This window comes from Colossoma macropomum, unplaced genomic scaffold (assembly GCF_904425465.1).
Source record: "Colossoma macropomum unplaced genomic scaffold, Colossoma_macropomum, whole genome shotgun sequence".
In the NCBI taxonomy this organism is placed as follows: Eukaryota; Metazoa; Chordata; class Actinopteri; order Characiformes; family Serrasalmidae; genus Colossoma; species Colossoma macropomum.
Window position 1 is genome coordinate 1,163,243 of NW_023495254.1, and position 21,980 is coordinate 1,185,222.

Genomic DNA, 21,980 nt, shown 5'->3' on the forward strand with positions numbered 1-21,980 from the left:
CCATGCTTATTTCAAAATGACAATGCCATGCCATATTCTGTACATTATAACAACAAAGACCCTATGTGATTGCATAGCTGAAGACTAGTATTAAGGAAGAATAGCAAAAAATCCAGGTTTTCAAACCTGGATCAGTTGGTGTCTTCAGTCCCCAAATGATTATGAAGTGTTGTTAAAAGGAAATGTGATGTAACACAGTGGTAAACATACTCTTGTCCCATTCTTTGGAACATGTTGCAGGCATCAAATTTGGAATGAAAAAAAGTTCATGAGGTTTTTTTTTTACTGTTTTCAGTTGAACAATATTTACTAAACACTTTTTTCTGTTATAATCAACTCACTGTAGGAAAGTTAAGATTTTCCTTGTCCTATAAAGTTACCCTGCCTGGTTTTCATGTGCCAGATTGACTATATACGTGTGAATTTGTGTTTCGTAACAGGGTTTTACCGAGTAAATCATTTAAGGAAACTCAAAGTGTTAAAGCAGTGATGAGCCAAGGTCCACACTCACGTCGACGTTGATGACGACAATGACCCAGGATGACAGGGGTGGTACGCCCATGTCTGTGGCTGTCACATTCAATTCAATCACCCCGTTCAGCCCTGGATCAATGGCCTCACGGTCCAGAATGCCTATGCTTGTTATCATGCCTGTGTCCTTGTCAATGGTGAAGTTGCCACTGTATTCGCTGTCCTCTATGCCATACTGGATTTTGCTGTTGGGTGTGTTCGGCTCATCATCGTCTCTAGCCTACACAAAGAATAGAGAACATTGTTCCAGAATGAATGGACCAGGAAGCCCACCTGGACAAAAACTGGTGTAAACGTTCAAAGAACTGCATTGGCATTACACTGAAAAGGAAAAGTAAGCACTAGAAAACTCCTCAATATAGGTAGAGAAAATACTTTACTTTTTATTTAAATTATGTAAATGATTATATAAAATATAATATAATTATATAAATTATGTTTAATCATAATTTTAATATGGCAGATCATTATCTTTTTGAACTTTTCATTTGAACCCTCGTGGAAGGCCTCTGCTTAGCTGCTTTGTCGTACTAAGCATATGATAACGTCCACTAACACAGTCCAGTACTTCAGGAGCTCCATTCATGGCCTACTCATACATCTCACCTCCACTTGAAGTTTCAGCACATTGTTCTCACGGATGAAAACCTCATAGTCTCTGTAGAACTGTGGCGTCTGGTCATTAATGTCAAGGATGGTGATTTCCAGGACTGTGGAGCCCACGTTATTCCCTGAATCTCTGGCCTGCAGCGTGGGCGAGTAGGAGCTTGTGCGCTCCCGATCCAGCAGATTCCCATTTTTCACATAAATGGTGCCATTGTCTGTGTAGACATCAAAGTAAGGGAGGCTGCAAAAGAAAGGGAAATCCTGAGACATGAAGGAAAGAAATGCCAGAGCCTGGTCTGAAACCACCTGAAGCTACAGCATTTAGCTTGTGAAGGACTCATACTGAATTTTATTCTATTGCTTTATTGATTGAGGCTAAAACTGAATTTGGTCAACTTGAAAATGACCCTTTGATACCAGAAAACCGGAACCTTGCTTGTTCTATTGATCACTGGTCTAGTAGCAATGGTTCGTTAGTTGTCAGTTTTTGGTACCTGCTCAAAAGTGTAGTAGCTGACATTTGAGGATGTTCTTTTCTGTTTTTGGTAACATTCGTAGTTAAATCCAATGACAATTAAGCAAATTCTTTACGCTTCCAAGTGAAGATAAAGCCACCGAGCACTATTACCTCACAAATAAGTGCAAAGGAGTGTAAACTAGAATGGTATGTTAATTCTATTTCTAGAATTATTACTTGCAAAGAGTTTGGTCACCTAAGCTAGTTAGGAAGCTAATGATAACACTATTAGCATTAACAGAACAAGTGCTTTTTCTCATATTTTCACTCTCTTTCATGATTCTGTGTAAATGGAGACATTTGTGAGTTTGTGAGAGCAGACAGTTCAGTATATTGTTTCATATCAACCAATAAGTTAAGCTAACTACACCTGGTGAGGAATGTGTATGCTAAGAAAAACTGAAAGCAGTGATTAGTAAGTTCTGTTTGACCTGTAGTAGATTATTATTTTACGATTTACATTATGAACTTATTTTTTATAAGTATACGCTCATTCCAAACTTGATGCCTGCAAAATGTTCCAAAATAGTTGGGACAGGAACATGTTTACCACTGCATCACATCAACTTTCCTTTAAACAGAACTTAATAATCGTTTGGGGACTGAAGACACCAACTGATTTAGTTTTGAAAGCAGACCTATTTGCCATTCTTCTCCACAGCTGTGCAACCGTACTGATGATTTTTGTATACATGTGGAAATAAGCATGGACGTCCTTGAAAAAGACGTTGTCTAGAAGGCAGCATATATTGCTCCAAAAGGTGCTCTGTATTATTGCTGCTTTCACAGATGTGCAAGTTACCCACTAATACAACTTGATACCATGACAGACCCTGGCTTTTGAACGTTATGCTGGTAACAATCCGGATGGTCCACAAGGTCCATCATATCAATAAACAATTAAAAAGAAAGACTTGTTAGACCACAATACACTTTTCCACTGCTCATCTATCCATTTCAGATGAGCTGGGTTCAGAGAATTCGGCGGTGTTTCTGGACACTGTTGACATATGACTTTCAGTACAGTCTTAATACAGTCTTAACTTGAATTTGTGGATGCAGTGACGGACAATGTTTATGAATAATGGTTTGTCAAAGTATTCCCGAACACGTGGTGATCTAAATCACAGAAGGATGCTTTTTTTTAAGCAGTGCTGTTTGAGGGATTGAAAATGATGGGTATTCAGTTGTGGTTTTCGACCTTTCTCTTTATACTCAGAGATTTCTGTGGATTCCCTGAATCTTTTGATGATTGGATTTTGGATTGTGAGCCTCGACCTATCCTATAAAGATTCATGTCAATGTCTCTGGCCTTCATTTGGCCTTGTCATTTTTGGAACAGGTTGCAGGCATCAATTTCAGAATGAGCATATATTTACAAAAAAAACAATGAAGCTGGTAAAATAAAACATTAAATATCTTGTCTCTGTGCTGTTCTTGTTCAAAAACAGGCCAAAGTTGATATATAAATTGCTGCTTTCTGTTTTTATTTGCATTTTACCCACTGTCCCAGCTTTTTTGGAATTGGGTTTGTAGCTATTTAGTCGAATTAGATGCTCAGAGTGGCACATGATGACCAAAAGACAAGCTGATTATGTTTTTCATTGTGTTTCAGAATACCTTTTTGGTTATGAAAAATGTAATGAATTTTATTATGGTCCATTTGTTAAGAATTAAACAATAATTCATCTTCTCTTCATTATTACTATTTATATTATTTAATTAGTTATAATAACTAAATAATAACCTGAGAACCTGACCTGCATTAGTTAAATACATGAGTTCACTTGTTATGGCATATTAGGATACATTGCATCTGAAAGCACTTTCTTGTAGCAGTTTGTTTTGGTGGTGAGCAGATGGCATGGCGGGCAGCAGTGATACATACATGCTTTCCGGGAGCAGTTTGTAAGTGAGGAGACCTTCGTCCAGCTCATCCGCGTCTGTCGCCTGGCAAACACAAAGCCGAGAAAAGAGGGTGAGTGCCAAAATCAGCAATACAAAAACAGAAAACTTTAAAGCGATGGTTCAGCCAAAAATCTAATTTATCAAATCCAATCAGTCAAGACGTTTGTTGTCTGAAGTTTGCTACTTTAGTTTCGCACTGGAGCTACAAGGCTAATGTAGCTAACAAGCAATACCCCACCGGTTAGCATTATGTAATTAGCATATTAGATATTTTTTCTTAGTTCGAGAGTTGAACATGCATATACAATGTTTTGGCTTATCCCAGAACAGGCCTGTCACAATCCTGATGATTAATTGCCACATAAATAGTTGTCTAAAGTGACCGAGTTAGCTAATTAGCTATCTTACTTCCTAGCTGTAAATACTTAGTAGCTCCTGGCTAATGACAGACCCAGCATGAGCTCAAATAAACAAACATTAATCACTGCTGACTTCTTAATGTGTTAAAAAATATCAAATAAATAAACATTACTCACTTCTGCCCTCTAAAGGTGTTAGTAAGTATCAAATAAATAAACATTACTCACTGCTGCCCTATAAAGGTATTAGTATCAAATAAACAAATGTTATTCACTGCTGCCCTCTAAAGGTGTTAGTAAGTATCAAATAAACAAACACTACACACTGCTGCCCTTTGAAGGTGTTAGTATCAAATAAACAAATGTTACTCACTGCTGCCCTCTAAAGGTGTTGGTAAGTATGGAATAAACAAGCATTACTCACTGCTGCCCTTTAAAGGTGTTATGACAAGCATCGAATTAACAAACATTACTCACTGTCACCCTCTAATGGTGTTAATAAGCATTAACTAAACAAATATTGCTCACCACCACCCTCTGAAGGCCTTAATAACACGCATCAAACAAATAAACAAACAAAAAATAATAAAAATCAAATCAAAAATCTATATAGAGATACAGGATTTTTTGTTTTAACAGCGACGATAAGATTGTGACAGCTAACAACTGTAGAAAATGACAGTGGTCAGCTGAAATAATCGCGATCAGGCGATTGTGTAATGATTGTGACAGCCCTAATCCAGAATTAGTCAATTAGCGAAGATGTCTGTTTATGAAGCTGGCTTTTTTTTTCATTTTGCTCTGGCTAAAGTTGCTTATCTGTTTTTTTGACACTATATCACATATTGACATCTATAAAAATAGACAAATGTATATTAGCATAGCTAAAAACAGTAGTAGCAGCCGTTGTGTAGCCTGAGTTTTGTCCAAACTGCCATAAGTAAATTTTGCCAAATGGCTACTTTAGCTCACACATACCGTCACAGTGCCCACAATGGTTCCATTTGCACAGTGCTCTTCAACAGACAACTTATATGCTTGCTCCTCGAACTCTGGGATGTTATCGTTGATGTCATTGATGTGAATGGTGACCGTAGCTGTTGACACAAAGTCAGAGATGTAGGCATCTGTAGCAACCACCTGTGTGGGTGAAGAAAGCAAAGAATCCCTTTAAAATTACTGACAAAAGCTCTGATGGATGTTAATGGATTTTAAATTCCCAGCACAGTCATTGTGTAGCGCTTCCTTGTGGTTTTATAAAAGGTTTTACAATCTGATTTCAAGTTATATCACATAATTGCTTGTTTTGTGTCGATCAGAGCTTTATCTTTATGGTCAATCATCAGCAGTATCAAAGGGTAGAACAACTTCACGGAAGTCCACTTGGTTGGTTTAGGGGTGGGAAGCACCTTTCGTTAACGGTAACACTTATAATTCAAGTACACTGTAAGAAAGGAAATGTCATTTTTCTAATTTTTCTAATTTTCTGAGGTTGAAATAATAATAAACTGCATCATTTTTTCTTTTGGTAAATATTAAAAACGGGTCCCACAGACCCCAACACAGTACAAGGGTTAAGGAGGAGCAAAGTCAAACAAACATAAGTCGTTACTGAGAAAACAAGAGTGAAATTAAGTGAATCAAATAAAAAAGCTGCTGGTATTCTCAGAACAATAAACTGGCCACCCCAGAGTCCAGACCTTATCTCTAGTGAATGTATTTGGGAATACTTGAATCATGAGAAAATGTAACCAACTTCTTGGACTGAACTTTGGAAATGTGACAAAATATTGCAGAAAAAAAAACTGAAGCAGGTTAAAAGAATGAAAACTGCAAAGAAGCCAGTGTGGACACACTAAATACTGAAAAAATGAATGGATATTTAGTTGTTGATGCTTCTGTGTTATTATCTGTAAATAAATCTCTTCTGCTTTTTTGCTTTTGCCACCTCCTGCTGCAAAAGCATGGAACAAAACCTTCTATCTCCAAAATAGTAACTTTACAGGAGAAGGAAAAACTTTCTTAATTTTGAATGGAAGTTAATAGAAACAGATATTTTTCCAAGCACTTTTGGAGCGTTTCTGTTGGTCTGTTCATCATGAAATTTTGGCACATTGTAAATTCCAGCTGGTATTTTCAAATTCTGTAAAAAAGTACAAAATGCAGAAACAAGGTTTTGTTCCAACGGCAGCAATGTATTCGAAGTTTGTGGCTATAGATCGCTGTGATGAAGGGTTGATGGGGCATTGCCCCACTAAATGATCCCCTGATGCCAGGCTTGCATGAACATTCTTCCTAATGTATTCAACTGCGCGTCACACGTTACTCCTCCAACAACACTCAATGGTTCTATTCCAACATAATCACAGAGCAGGGACTATTTGGGTGGTGGATAATTCTCAGCACTGCAGTAACACTGATGTGGTGGTGGTGTGTTAGTGTGTGTTGCGCTGGTGTGAGTGGATCAGTACTGCTGGAGTTTTTAAACACCTCAGTGTTACTGCTGGACTGAGAATAGCCCACCAACCAAAAATATCCAGACAACAGTCCTGTGGGCAGCGTTCTGTGACCACTGATGAAGGACTAGAGGATGACCAACACAAACTGTGCAGCAGCAGATGAGCTATCGTCTCTGACTTTACATCTACATGGTGGACTGACAAGGTAGGAGTGTCTAATAGAGTGGACAGTGAGTGGACACTGTTATTACCCAAATAGTACCTGCTCTGTGAGGGACTATGGGGGTCCTGAGCACTGAAGAACAGGGTAAAAGGGGGCTAACAAAGTATGCAGAGAAACAGATGGACTACAGTCTGTAACTGTAGAACTACAAAGTGCTCCTATATAGTAAGTGGAGCTGATAAAATGGACAATGAGAGTAGAAACAAGGAGGTGGTCATAATTTTATGCCTGATCGGTGTGCATATACAATTGTGTTACATGGTATGTTAGTGTGTAAATAGTTTAATAAACTCAGTTACAGCACTGGACACCAGGCCTTTAGAGATGACCCAAGGTCCAGACTCTTGTTGTTTTTGGCTCTTCTGGCTCTCCCTTTCTAGTTAGGCTGTAATAGCTATACTATACATCGGATGTTGTTACACTTAATACCTGTTTTGACTGGAAATGAACTAAATGAATTGGTCCCTGACTTTTGCACCATATGCTATGTGCTATGTGAGTCATTCTTTAATGGAGATAACAACATTTTTATTTCAAGATGGTTCTAGACTCCTCCAATCACTGTAGATGTGATGTGATCTTAAGCACACATGCCTGTCTTACCTACACAAAGCCCATTCCCCCTAATCCAGGTTAATTGTGGCACTGGCTAAAAGCTCAGTTGAAATCTCAGAGTCTCCAGCTCGTGTGATTAGCCTCTAAAGCCACTCCTTAATACGCACCTCCACAGTCATTACTTTTTTCTTCTCATAGTCAACAGCAATGGGGTCTTTGACCAGGATCAGCACGGCACTCTCCGAGATCGCCGACGTGGGTGAGACAGAGAAAGCATCTTTATCTGTTCCCTGAAGTTCGAGATTGAAACGACTGTTCTCTCCCTGAAAATCAGAAAGAAGTCACAAATTTGATTAGCATGCTGGTTTGTTTGTTTGTTTGTTTGTTTGTTTTTGGAGCACATATACATTTTCAAACATCAAGCAGAATAAATCGGCCCCTCAACTGTTTCACATTAAGGTCTGTGTAATGCAGTACCCAGAAACCTGACCTTAAGAGCACCCCAAGAACAGTTCATCCAGCACCAGGCAGGTCGTGTCCTGGATTTCCATGAAACAATTCAAGCAAAAACGTCTATTTTATTCGAGCAATCATGCAAAATTTCAAAACTGTGCTCCAAATCGTTTTTTAGTTATCACTTTTTAAAATTTGCCCGTAAGTTGCAAATTTAATTTACTTAGAATAATATTCTAAATGTAAAAATTTTGTTCAATTAGTAACAAAATGACTGAACTGAGATCAAATTTCAGACATTTTAACTGGGTACATAAATACAAAGCTGATACTGATATTTCACTTTAAATCAACTTCATGTTAGTAGATTCCCACAGCAGGTTATTTTATTATGAACAGCAATTCTTTTATTCATGTAAAACATGTCATATTTAAAAATAAATTAGCAGGTTTTAGGTTTAATGTAGAATTTCTACATATCTAGCAATTATTCTTAATATATAGGCAAAAGTTTGGGTGCCCCTGGTCAAAATATTTTTTTGTTTTGTTGAATGAAAATGAGAACGCACTTCTGCACATTTTAATACACAGTTCATATTTATTGGCCAAAAAAAATAAATAAATAAAATAAAGCATAAGCTGTGGTCTTTGCAAAAGTTATGGCAAGTTTATTATTTGCGTTTTATTTTTTAATATTTTACATATTGTATATATAACTTATGTTTTTTTTCAAACATTTAAAATTTATCAAATAAGTAAAAATTGTGCCATACCTTTTTTAGAGAATGTGTGTTCTCTGTAGAGAATCTGTTAGTTTAATTGCATTTTCTCTCTATTTGTTTCATAAGTTATGTCTAATTAACATATACCAAAATTACACACATTCTCATATATATAATAAATATCATCTCACCTGGTCTGGGTCTTTCACTCTCATGTTGAGGCCTGAGACAGACAGGCCTACAGACGAGTGCTCGTCGATGTCTGCAGTGAAGTTGGCCTCCATTGTGCAGTTGTCCCCTTCACACTTATAAATGCTGGGCCCGTTGTCATTCACGTCACCAATGTTGATCTGTAGCTTAGCCGTTGTGTTAGCATTGATACCGTCCACATTGAGGCCGGCTTCGGTGGCCTGAAAAAAAAAAAAACATGTATAATAGCCTCCAGAATGACTGACACACTTGTTAGAAATCAGCAAGCAAGTTTACAAAAATGCTGTTTGTCAGCTTGAACTTAAATCTGAGAGAAATATTGCGATAAAAACTGAAAGAACTGTGAGGCAAAATTATTTGATTTTTATACTCACATACAACATAATTTTTTCACTTTATTTAACATTTATTTATTCATTCATTTATTACACTGTGAAAAATGATTCAATGTTTTAACGTAAAAATGTTGGTAAACTGGTTACCTTCAAATTCTGAGTTCACTGAACTTCTAATAGTAAATTAACAGAACAAGAATATGTGTTTTACATTCTGTTAACTTATGATTTGAAGTTCAATGAACAAAATGTTTATGTTAAAACATCATTTTTTCAGTGTATTTATTTATTTATTTATACTAATTTTTGCTTAAAGTGCTAACAAATAAAATAAGTAAAGGAAAAAGGAAAATTAAGGTAAAATAGTTTCTACATATTACAAAAACTAATACAACTTGTGTGCAATTTTCATGATTCTTGGCCCCCTATTTAAAATAAATACTTCATATTTAGTTTAAACTATTGATCACTAATCTGTCAATCACAATCATAGTTTTAATTTAAACTGTAATCATTATTTATAATATATTTATATTATAAATCTATTTAAATGTATCTATATTTAATTTAGCTATAATACATAATATTATTTATTAATATGTATCCTAGATGATAAATGATAATGAATTTAAAAATTGAATTTTCATTTTTTTCCGTTGTTTTTTTAAATAATCTTATTCTAGTCTTAGCCTTGACACAGACTTGACTACTACAAAGTCTCTGCCTCGATTCAGACTCGCCTCTAGTGGCCTTAAATGCAACATTACCTATTCCCAATACTTATACATTGTACAGTACATATACTGTGCACACATGTGGAATCATCACCTTTATATACAGTTCTACAAGAGCATCAATGTGTAGCAACTTCTCTCGGTCAATATCAGCCTTGACGGAAACAATGCCGTCGTCCTTGTTGATCTGGAACAAGTCTGGTGCGTTGGTGTCTGTGAAATGCAATAGAGAGCAATTTATAAAGGAGAGCATGCGTAACATCTTTCTTCTAGCAGAAATGTATCAGGTATCAACTGTAAATAGTACAGTTTACAATCAGACTAAATAAATAATATAATTATGATTATTGCTAGCATTCCACTTCTTTTTTCCTTCATATTTAACGATAATAAAATTCATTTATTTACATGTTTATTTATTTATTTATTGATTTATTTCAAATCAAATGTGCAAACATTATGCATATGTCTATATCTTACTTTAACATATTCAATATATGTTCACTATATTCAATACCTTAGCATCCACCTAGGATACTATAGCAATATACTAGCCATACCTTAGCAACCACCTAGGATTCCACAGCAATAGCCTAGCAACATCTTAGCAACTGCCTGTAATAACAGCATCTTAGAAACCACTGGGATTTTCATAGCAATGTCCTAGCACCACCTTAACAACCACCTGGGATTTCATAGCGACGGCTTTATCAAGCCAACTTAGTTTGTTCACAAACCTTCCCCTTCTAGTTACTATTATTATTATTATTATTATTATTAGCTTATTATTGTTTTCTTTGATACACGATTAATGTCCAGGAAAGCTCTAAAAACAAGGCAATAGACTGTCTTATGATGCTCTTATTTGCAAACAGTTTTTCTGGAGCTGTTTGCAGTAAGTTCCAACATAAATACACTTTGCTTACCTTCGATGCTGTAATAGATGATGTCATTGATGCCTGTATCTGGATCCCTGGCTTGAACCTTAAACACAGACGTTCCCTGCAAAAAGCCATATCACATTCATTATTTCACATGGATTGTATTCTGTCCCTTGTGCTCTGTCCATCTGTCTCCATTAACACGATGTATGCAAAAGCTTGAACAATCTTGGTCAAATGACATGTTTTGTTGATTTTTTAAGTAAAAGTAAGTTAATACATCCTCTACAGGCAACAAACTTAAATAAATAAATAACGATTTTGCAAATTGTAGTGCATCATTTTTATTGGTTTGCTGACTTTAACATATTGGAAAAAAACAAAACATAAATAACATAAAACGTGCCATAACTTTTGCACAGACTGCATGTGCTATATGTTAAATTTAACAAATAAGCAGGGAATAAAATGAGCAAAGTTTGTTCTCTGTAGAGGATGTGTTAACGTATTTTCAGTTCGAAAAATCATGTCATTTAACCTAAACTTTTGAATACAGTTGTACCAAACATACCACACACACACACACAATAGAAACACATAGAAAAAAGCTTAAAGATCAGGAGTTTCAGAAGCGCAAAAAGAAGCAAAATCTTAAAATGAGTTTGTTTTGTTTGTAAACAGTATTATCTGGAAATTAAATGTCAAAATGATAAAGTGTAGAAACGCCTTTAGACATTGCCTGTGGTTGCTTTAAAGCTGATAAGAGAAAAAAGCTCATGGTACGTACCACAGGGGAGTGCTCGTCGACAGAGGCCAAGTTAGGCAGGTTTAGGAACTGAGGGTCCAGGTTTGGGACGTCAATCACTGTGATGAAGGCAGTCGTGGCGGTGGACTGAACGAAGTTTGGATTGTCATATAATGGTCCCCCACCGTCCTGTGAAGTACACAAAGCATTAGCATTTAAAGCTGCACTATGTAAGATTTACTTGTTAAAATTCGAAAGATTTTTATAGAAAAATATCTGCTAAACTATGGTGTTGTTGCGCTGCTGCGAGTCTCCCTGCAAGGTCTACTGGGCTTTTTTATGTTGGTCGTTTGCTAGCTAGCTAACGTCAGAGCACTGTATTCCGTACAGTATTTCGGCATTTTTCGCGTTTTAGTAGTTATTGCGGAAATACCCGAAGTCATACACGATTTAATGATTGGTTGGACTCTGCAAAATCTGCCTAGCAACCAATATGCACTTTGATTGGTCACATTTGGGAAAAAAAAAAAAAGTGGTCACACTTTTAAAGAAATAAGAGAAAAACGTCATCTGCGTCCGCGGTTTGTGCCGTCAGTATTCCGTACACCAGCTTCCACAGAAGGAGCGGTTTTCCGTACAGTGTTTTCCCTGCATTTTATTTGAAGTTTTATTGAATCTAATTGCATAAAATAGACATTAACTGATTATACTGATTATAAAAGTGAATGATTATAAACAATTTGTGCAACGAATGAGGCTACCATGGAAAGAAGCCCAGTAAAGTGGGGCAGTGGTATGAAGCTGCGCAGCTGAAAGGAGTCTGCTAAGGTAACTTAGCTGACGGTGTAAACTTTGATTAACAACTCAGTACTAAACACACTGTGTTTCGTGGTGATAATCCATTGTTTAATATTCGTTTTAGTGTTAAATATGATGATTAAACGTGCTGAAATGCATTTTAACTGGCCGTGAAAGTTTTCCCCACCCCATTCACCTTCGCATCCCTGGGTTTCCCCACCCGCCACTTTCGTGTGGCGCTGGGGGGTCGGTCACTGTTTGCCTAGATTTGATGTCCAAACCCAGCTTAGATGGTCTTGCCAACCGAATTGATGGAAAAAAGGATATATGATGATGTCTCAGATGTATCTTTGACAAATGTCAAGAAAGTGTTTTTTATTACACAGACAGAAATATTTGCAAGTGTACGGAATACTGAAGTGTACGGAATACCGTGCTCTTACGTTACCAAATATAGCCAGACAGATTATTAACCTACTCTTCTGGAACGTAATGCAATGTACTGCTGTAATTATGAAGTTGTTTTAGCTGTATAGCTAACGTTAGGTGGCTAATTTGCCAATATAAGCCAATTACTTGGCTAACAGTGTGTTTGTTCTCTGTTTGGGAAAGCTGTGAAGTTGTTTTAGCTGTATAGCTAACAGTGTGTTTGTTCTCTGTTTGGGAAAGCTGTGAAGTTGTTTTAGCTGTATAGCTAACATTAGCTGGCTAATTCACTAATATCAGTTGATAAACAGACTAATGGTGCCTTTTTGGCTTCAGAGTTCGCTCTCTGTTTGGGGAATCTGTAATTATGAAGTTGTTTTAGCTGTATAGCTAACGTTAGCTGGCTAATTCGCTAATATCAGTTGATAAACAGACTAATGGTGCCTTTTTGGCTTCAGAGTTCGCTCTCCGTTTGGGGAATCTGTAATTATGAAGTTGTTTTAGCTGTATAGCTAACAGTGTGTTTGTTCTCTGTTTGGGAAAGCTGTGAAGTTGTTTTAGCTGTATAGCTAACGTTAGCTGGCTAATTCGCTAATATCAGTTGATAAACAGACTAATGGTGCCTTTTTGGCTTCAGAGTTCGCTCTCCGTTTGGGGAATCTGTAATTATGAAGTTGTTTTAGCTGTATAGCTAACGTTAGCTGGCTAATTTGCTAATATCAGTTGATTACTTGGCTAATGGTGCCTTTTTTGCTCCAGAGTTTGTCCTCTATTCTTTAATAAACCAGGCTAGGCATTATTCTCAGTGCTACCCTCTGTCTCCTTTCGTAAACACAACCAATATAAAAATACTTGGCTAACATTGCCTAAACAGAAATCTGACTGAGTGGAGATTTACATAATTAATGGACACGTGCTACCCAGCTGTCAAATGAATAGTAATGTTAGTTAGCTGTCACGTATCTGTGGCGAAGTTATGGAAAAGAGCAGTTCAAATTAATCCACTTGGGGAAGCGGACTGCAGCACAACCCGCTTTACAAAATGTTCTTCCATACATTTTGTGCATTCACATATTTCCACCAGAGAGGTCGCCAATTCTCCAAATTTGCCAAACTGGAAGAGTGCAGCTTTAAGAAATAAACAATTAAGGAACTGAGCTAACACACTGAATGAGGTTTAGTCATCCTGTCATTCTCAATATACAGCACTGTGCAAGCCACTTTTCACTTAGTTAAGATTCAGTGAAAACTGCCATTAAGTGCTGTTCATCTGATGGAAACAGTTCTGGTGGTCTACCAGGTCTTGTGGGTGGTTGTTAGGAGTCCTACTTTCTTTGAATCTTTTAACAACTTTTTGAACTCATATTTTATTTTTCACCTTTACACTTCATTATGCAAGTGGATTATTTTATATCTAATCTCCTCAGTAATATCTCCTAAAAATGAATAACTTTTTAATTACATAAATGAAGGGTGGTATCTGACTTTTGCACAGTTCCCTATGTGTACACCTGTCCTGATCAAGGCTTTTTACACAAGTAGCAATCATTTTGATTTCATGATAGCTCCGCCCTTGCTGAAAAGGCAAGCTCCGCCCCCTTGCTGTATGCACAATTAAAAACTTTCAGCAAATTTAAATCATAATAAAGCATCTTCTTTTCTTCTTTCAACCACAAATGAGGGATTGATTCAAAGAACGTGTTTGAGTGAGCTACGAAAAGGAAGGCACATCAAGTTGTATATGATGTGGTGGAGAATTAAGGGATTCATTTGAACCAGAAGGACATGCTGGATGACAAGACAGCGTAGGTTGGTCAAACTCTGTGAATGGGTGTGTGAGGCACTCACAGATGCATTGATCTTTATCTGATAAAAAGCGCTCTTGTCGGTGAAGCTCAGAGGCTCATTCAACACAATGTCTCCTCCTCTGTCAGTGATGACGAACACACTGACTTGGTCAACCGGGATGACCTGAGACAGACATAGAAACAAACATCAGTCAACTCCAAAGAACTGGACCACTTCAATGCAAAATTTCAATGCCCAAATTTTTGCACAAGCAGAAGCAGAAGCAGAATCCTTCAACACTAGGTAACTTACTTGATCAATTTTGTAAGAGACAATTCCACCCGTGTTCAGGTCAGGATCTGTGGCCAGCACGGTCAGCACAGTACTGTTTACAGGTGTGTCCTGCAGAAGACATCAGACACAGTCTGATTATATCTTAAATTAGCAAACAGTCTACATCATATCAAAACCTTGTAGCTCCTTTTTTCATTTGTGCTCATTAATGCTGTTTGAAAACAGCTTTGCAGTGCAATAATACTATTCCCATAATTCCAATAACATTCTAATAATTACTAGGCTATTAGCTGAGATAATAAACCATTAGTATTTGTCTGTTCATCTAAAAGACTGACTGTGTCAATTTCAAGCCACATGAGATCTGCTGTGGCTTTCTGTGGCCTCAAGATGCCTTTAATTTAATGTATTAATGGCAAAATGCTGAGTTTTTCTATTGTGATGCATTCAAGACCAAAGAATAGCTAAGGCCGAGGATGCACTGTAATCAGTGGAGATTAGTAAGAGAATTAGCCAGCCTCACACTCAAACAGGATCAGCACTATCAGAGACACCACTTTAGCACCTCAGAATTCTTGCTACAAAGCCCTGAATAACAGCCCATATCTAGTTTTGATGAACCAACATTCATGTCACTGCATTTAGTGATGTTAAGTATGAATTCCACCAATTTTTTTCCAGTTTTCTGCATAATTACATGGTTAAGATGTCAACAAAGGCACTTAGGGTGGTTAATTTTGTGGAAGCTTAGCCAGTCAGACTTGTTCACAGCAGTGGTGATAGGAACCAGATGTCTGAAGGGGAATTCTACCCATTTTTAAAAATTTTCTGCATAATTACACGTTTAAGATATCAAAAAAATGTTCATGAATACACTGCCTGATGTCTGAGACATTGTTTTATGATAGTTTTGATACAAAGTTTTAGCCTAAAATGAATATTTTAAAATCTATTCATGGCGGAATAATACGACACTGTACTTTAGAGTTTCAATGGACTAAAAGAAATAGCCCACAATTACTTGTAATAAACTTCTGTTATATAAGCACACAAATTAAGAATATTTTGTAACCATTTTGGACATACAAGGTTTTCATATGACAGCAAAAACTGCTGCACTCACCTCTTTCACTTCAACATTGTACGGCAGGTTTTGGAACGTTGGCGCGTTGTCGTTTGCATCCAGCACAATAATGGTGATTTCTTTGGATGTCTGAAAATCAAACGTTCGCAATTAGAAAGCAATGTTAGAGAACGCTGCGATCCCACATTCCACTTGTCATGAGTTTTTATTACCTCATAAACTCCATCGCTGACAACAATTTCTATTCTGAAGTACTCTTGTGTCTGAGGGAAGAAAAGACAAGAAGATTCCCAAATGTTAACGATTGCTTTTTGACCTCTCCACGCGTTTCCTATCTGGATCTCTTTAAACTAGTTACCTCTCTGTCCAGTGTATTGTTGATGAAGGCCTGACCAGTGTTTTTATCCACCTTGAAATGATAAGCTTGATCTCTTATACCATACGTGAGTTTGTCACCATCAGGGTCATACGCCTCGATCTGGAAAGCAAAGTCATCTGCAGAGGAGAAAAAAACTCACTTTTAACAGGAAAAACTCAGAGTTGAGGGACCTTTGATCGCCTGCATTAGAAACCAATATGCCGCTATCATGAATTAAAGGAAAACTTCGGAAAATCCTTGTCAGTAAACACAGTCCGTCGCTGCTTCTACAAATGCAAGTTAAGACTCTACTACCCAAAGCAGAAGCCATAGATCAACAGCATCCAGAACATCTCGCACCCACTTTTTGAAATTTTGCGAGGTCATTTTTGTGGCCTAACAGCATGGCTATTGAAAAAAGTACACATATATTGCACATATATTTAGATGTGAAATATATGTCCATAATGCATCCAGTCATAATACACCGTAATTACAAGCTAAAACAGAGAACGTCTGTGTAAGTGAGCTGTGCCAAAAAGGAGTCTTTGTCAATATGCAGCAGATCAGATCGCTAACGGAATCGCTCAATACTACACATTTACCCATATGCATAAGAAATATATGGTAACACTTTCTATGAATGTCACATTTGTAAGCATCTATAAACACATTCATAACATGTTATATGGCTATAAATATTTATAAAAATGCATTACACGTTATTGTCATGCTTATTACGCATTATACATAATAATACAATTAAAATTATAAGAGCTCATAAGTCGTATTTGTCCGCTCTAAGTAAAGTGAAGCGTACTGTACTAAAGCCTCCTCCAGTGTTAAGAGTGAGGCTTCAAGTTAAAGTATTTACTGAAGGATTTACTAAAACACTAAAACATTCACAATAAAGCACATTACAGGCTTCAAATGTCAGAGTTTAAACTAGTGCTGCCATCAGTGTTTTACCCAATGTGGGAAAGGTAATGTACACCACCGTTAGCCAGGCACTAACTTAACACTGCATATCCAATAGAATGCTAGCAGAAATTAGCATTACTGTAGTGTAGTGTAGTGTTACAGAGTGAAGTTTTCTAGCGCTTGACGTTAGAACCAGCGAGGAAACAAATTACAATGACAGCGCTCTACTATCTCGCCTCTCCCTCTCCAGGCCTTCACTCCACAGTGACTGCACGCTCAGTGTGATGTCAGAGGGGGTTCAGGGGAGGGGCTCATGAATGCCTCAATACCTTATGAATGCATTATAATATGTTATAAATGTGTTTATAGATGCTTACAAACGTGACATTCATGGAATGCGTTGCTAAATATATTTACAAAAATTTTTCAAAATATGCGGTCAGTATAATTCTTTAATTAAATTCTTTAATTTATTTACACATATTTTTGACATATATGTATTTTTTATGCATTAAAAAATTATAACATTACATATTGTCGCTGTCCAAACAACGGGAGCCTTTTCCCAAGTGGCAACTTTACAGGAGAATACAAAAACATTCTTCACTTTGAATGTAAGTTAAAGTAAAGAGATTTTATTCTTAGCAGGTTTGGAGCATTTCTATTGGTCCATTCATCAATACATTTTCACACAATGCAAAATACACCTGCTGTGTTCAAATTGTGTAGATAAATAGAGTTACTTCTTTTTTTGATAGATTTAATCCACATATATGTGCATATATTGTAAAACATTTACATATGTGTCTAGATATTTGCATATATTTAAATGCTAGAAAATAACACAAAGTCCTCTCTGAAGTATGACTTGAACCCACTTATATGTACATATATTTTTCTATGTTTGTAAATTGATGCTAAGGCATCACATATGTTCACATATTGCACATATATTTTGATGTAAAGACATATGTCCACATATTTTTCTACATTTGGAATTTTAGTGCTAGGGCCTCATACATTTTGCCATATGTTGTATATATATAGGATGTACAGAAATATATGTACATATATTTTGTTCCATTTAGGTAATATTAGCAAAGAAAGAGTGGTACTTTGTGATCTGTAGGTGCCAGCAAGGCATGTAGGCCTCTCGATGTTGGTCTCCTACACATGTACAACCAAAATTGCATCCCTCCACTCCTGGTTAAGGAGAATATAATGTGTGGCATCACTCACGATTTCCAGACGACTTCAAGGTATTCATGTGAACCAACAAACTAACTTATTTTGGTCATATCCTACAGCCTTAGCCGCAGGTTGTTGTTTTTGTTCTGATGTATCACAAATAAACTAGCCTCATGACTCAGATGACTTTGATAAGTTTACAGTTTACTCATTATTGGAAGATATATATGTATATTGGCCTCAACAACCTGCCAACATATTCATTTGTGGAGTAAAGATGGAATTTGTACGTCATGACATGAATCTTATCGAGTCATTACAAACCCAATGCTTCTTTTACAGTTATTGCTGTCATAATTAAGCTAGAAAGCATTCTGTCATAATAAGAGTCGGACAACCTGAATTAGTGAAATAAATGAATAAACTAATGATATCTTCGTCTTGCTGAGGAGTGCACCTCATAATCAGGGTGTGTTGCACCCGTTACAAGACCTGTACCTCAGACACCACATCATTCGTGAGCACAGGCCTGCAGAAAGACGCACTTTACCTTTGTAAAGATCCTCCCTCACTTGCTGTACAGTCATGTTGATAATTGGAACACTGTTGAATGTCTGACAGTAGCCTGGAGAAAGCATACAAACAGCCTGAGTTAGCAAAACAGCATGAAATCCATACCACCATAAACTCTTGAGTTTGGGGACCAGCAGGGGCTCAAGCCTTTGGCTGTGTCCATGTGTCCTGAAGCTGGCTTCCTATTCTCCAGCTTCTTGTTTAAATTCCACATTAGTCCACATTAACCCCTTAAAATGGCCAGGGCCAGTTGGTGGGCCCAAAGTTTTATTACACACTTCTATAACCTACAAACAGCTCAAACAGTTTGCATTGAAGTCTCTGTAGTTACTGAATAATAAGCCTTAGTACGCAAAAATGGGTTGAAATTGTTACATGTTGAGGATTTTAAGGGGTTAATGGTTACAGTCTGGCACCTGTACTGGCACCAGAGTGAAACTGTGGCAGCTTTTAAGGTGGAACAGAAATATAAGTAAGAAGCCGGCAAAGAAGAAGCTAACTTCAGCCTGAGGTTGAACACATTATCTCCATAATCTGTTATCTTACATCGAATCAAAGTCAAACTCCTGCCAGAAAATAAAAGCTCAAAAAGAGAAAAGCCCACTGCTATGGGTTGTTGGTGTTGCCATGGTCACAGTCACAGTGTGGTCATAAACTCACAAACAGTCCTGACCAGGCAAAGAAGGAGAGTTTTTATAGAAGTTACAGCTTTTACCTCCATTTGAATATTAATTTCAAATTTGACTTTGGTTAATGACCATCAAGGCACATATCTTTACTGAGATTCAGTCAAGTTTCTAGCCCTTTTAACAAGGTGGCTGTAAAATCCAGACAGAAAATATGACGTTAGAGTGCACTGTGTTCTGTTTCTGGATAACAGCAATAAATTTTCCTGATGAAAGACCCTGCTATCGCCGAAGCCTGTGCGCGCCACTGCTCAACCATCATGAGTAATAAACCAGCTTCTTCCGCATGGCATTGTAACAATTGCATAAAAGTGATTATCATAGTGTTGTGTCATCAACATATTGCTTAGATAATATTTTGAACTTTGAGCTCATGCAGTATAACAACTGCTACCGGTCAGCTTATTCATTTTACCTGCTTGTCACATACTTACAAGTGGCAAAGAGATCTAGGAGCAGAAATAACAAGATCCCCATTCTTCTGCCGTCCGCCTGTGGATGGACCATAGGAGATTAACATGGAATCTACATGGAAACATGTTCTTCCATTGTTTTATGGGAAATAATAAGTGAACATTTGCTTTTTGGAAGTTTAAGAAGAATATTTGAAATATTTTGTTGAGGCCCAATGTTCCAAAAGCATCAGAATTCTGAACGGCCTAATGATGATCTGTATGTTTATGTAGTTATTCAGTAGTACTTGTGCTCGCATTTAATCTGTTTTAAGTTCTCTCTCAGTATCATTACTGAGCAGTAATACTTCAGGGAAACTCACCACTGTTCAGTCAAATTTAGTTATTTGTCCAGTCTCTAATCTAATAACTCAAATGGAGTAAAATCATCATAGAGCGCACTTTTAATTATTTTAAAATATTTGCATGCACATGCATATGAACATTTCATTCCAAAAAAAAAATAAATAAAACAAATTATACACATAAAAGAAACATCACTGGTATATTATGATTAATACCACCTTTATTAGAGAAATAAAAATGTGTTTCCATGCTACATATATATGTATATAATAATGTATGTTTTTTTAATTAAAAATATGATTACACACACTTTAATATATCCTCACTGTGAAAAAAATCTCTTCTTCATTGCAGCTTCTGTTTACATTGTGGAAAAATTTCATAATAAGTTTACCTAAAATAATGCTCAAAAGCTGCTTGGAATAAAATCTTTTTACATTAACTTATATTAAAAGCAAACATTTATGCCTTATTCTGTAAAGTTATGATTTTGGACATACTTTTTTCTTGGACAGCGACTATATGTAAATGTACATTTGTAAAAATAGATTATTACATTAATTAAAAAATACAATATGGGGCATTACAGAGCAGACAGTTATACTCATAGGTAAATACTGGTAAATATATACTGTTATATGTATATTATCTATAAAGTTAAAAAAAATTCATATATATATATATATACACATTGCTGTTGTCGGAAGAAAACCTTGTATCACAATTTTTGTCATTTTTCAGTTTTTGACTTTTTGAAAATACCTTTTGGCCTTTGCATTGTATGTGAATTTCATGATGAATGGACTAAAAGAAATGACCCAAAATGACTTGGAAAAAATTCTGGTTCCATTGACTTACATTAAAAGTAAAATAAGTTTTTTCCTTCTCCTGTAAAGTTACCATTTTGGAGATACAAGGTTTTCTTCCGACAACAGCGATACATATAGTCCAAAAAAAAAAATCTTATTAATTTTATTGTTGGTCAATGCTTTTTTTTTTTTACATGTCATTCTGGATCAGTTGGTTCACGAAATGTAGACACAATGTTAAGGACAGTTTCTGTGCTCAAACGATGTAGAAAAATAAAAATAAAAATTGAGATACACGTTTATGGACTGATATCTAACAGAATTTTAATCTATATGTATTCATTTTTAATTAGCTAAACAATATGAGACATGAGGCAGACAGACAGACAGACAGACAGACAGATAGACCAATAGATAGATAGATAGATAGATAGATAGATAGATAGATAGATTTTTTTCTTTCTTTGAGAACCGACTAACTGTGAATACCTGTCATTATAATTGTTATAAAGGCAGAACTCACCATCTCCTCTGGTGTGCTGGATGCTCCTCGGACGGGCGTGTGGTGTGACTGAGGGCTGCTCAGAGTGATGTCGTAGAGGGACCTTTGGCTGGGATGGATCTGTCGATTGCTGTGTCGCTGCTGTAAACGTGAATCATTAACGCAGCGGAGGAAACAAACAGGAGCGGAGCTGAGCTCGTCTGAGCTCCTCACACACCACACACACACACACTTCACACACACCCACCACACACACACACACACAAAGCAGCTTAACACTGACAGCAGCTCTGCTGGCCAAGCGTGGTCTGAGGAGCTAAACTGTCACAGCAAATCATGTCCAGCGCACAGCTATCCATGCAGGAGAGGACAGCTTAACACCAGGGGTGTAAAAGTCAGTGTATCACAGTACATCACTCTGAAGGTGTGGCTATTTTAGCACATATAAAACAAGCAAACAAGCAAGCTAGCAATCAAAAACCTTGCTGTAAAAAGGGATCTTGTAACTTATCGGACTGTCTTGAACTTCAAATATTAAGTTAACAGAGCAAGAATCA

General features: G+C 36.7%; 1 protein-coding gene across 1 annotated transcript in view; it reads right to left on the bottom strand.

The window, feature by feature from the left end:
- The window catches only part of cdhr2 (cadherin related family member 2), a 37,081-nt gene extending 15,347 nt beyond the window's left edge, over window positions 1–21,734 (bottom strand). The window contains exons 1-17 of the mRNA XM_036561499.1: window positions 21,445–21,734; window positions 19,789–19,846; window positions 18,646–18,720; window positions 15,987–16,123; window positions 15,841–15,891; window positions 15,668–15,757; window positions 14,563–14,652; window positions 14,311–14,433; window positions 11,281–11,427; window positions 10,539–10,614; window positions 9,707–9,825; window positions 8,525–8,743; window positions 7,326–7,481; window positions 4,900–5,061; window positions 3,543–3,604; window positions 1,138–1,378; window positions 512–751 (exon numbers count right to left, since the gene is read on the bottom strand). Coding sequence (XP_036417392.1) covers window positions 512–751; window positions 1,138–1,378; window positions 3,543–3,604; window positions 4,900–5,061; window positions 7,326–7,481; window positions 8,525–8,743; window positions 9,707–9,825; window positions 10,539–10,614; window positions 11,281–11,427; window positions 14,311–14,433; window positions 14,563–14,652; window positions 15,668–15,757; window positions 15,841–15,891; window positions 15,987–16,123; window positions 18,646–18,720; window positions 19,789–19,846; window positions 21,445–21,447 — 2,049 coding nt within the window. The 5' untranslated portion in view covers window positions 21,448–21,734. The remainder of the gene's footprint in view (window positions 1–511; window positions 752–1,137; window positions 1,379–3,542; window positions 3,605–4,899; window positions 5,062–7,325; window positions 7,482–8,524; window positions 8,744–9,706; window positions 9,826–10,538; window positions 10,615–11,280; window positions 11,428–14,310; window positions 14,434–14,562; window positions 14,653–15,667; window positions 15,758–15,840; window positions 15,892–15,986; window positions 16,124–18,645; window positions 18,721–19,788; window positions 19,847–21,444) is intronic.
- Between the last annotated feature and the right edge of the window lie 246 nt (window positions 21,735–21,980).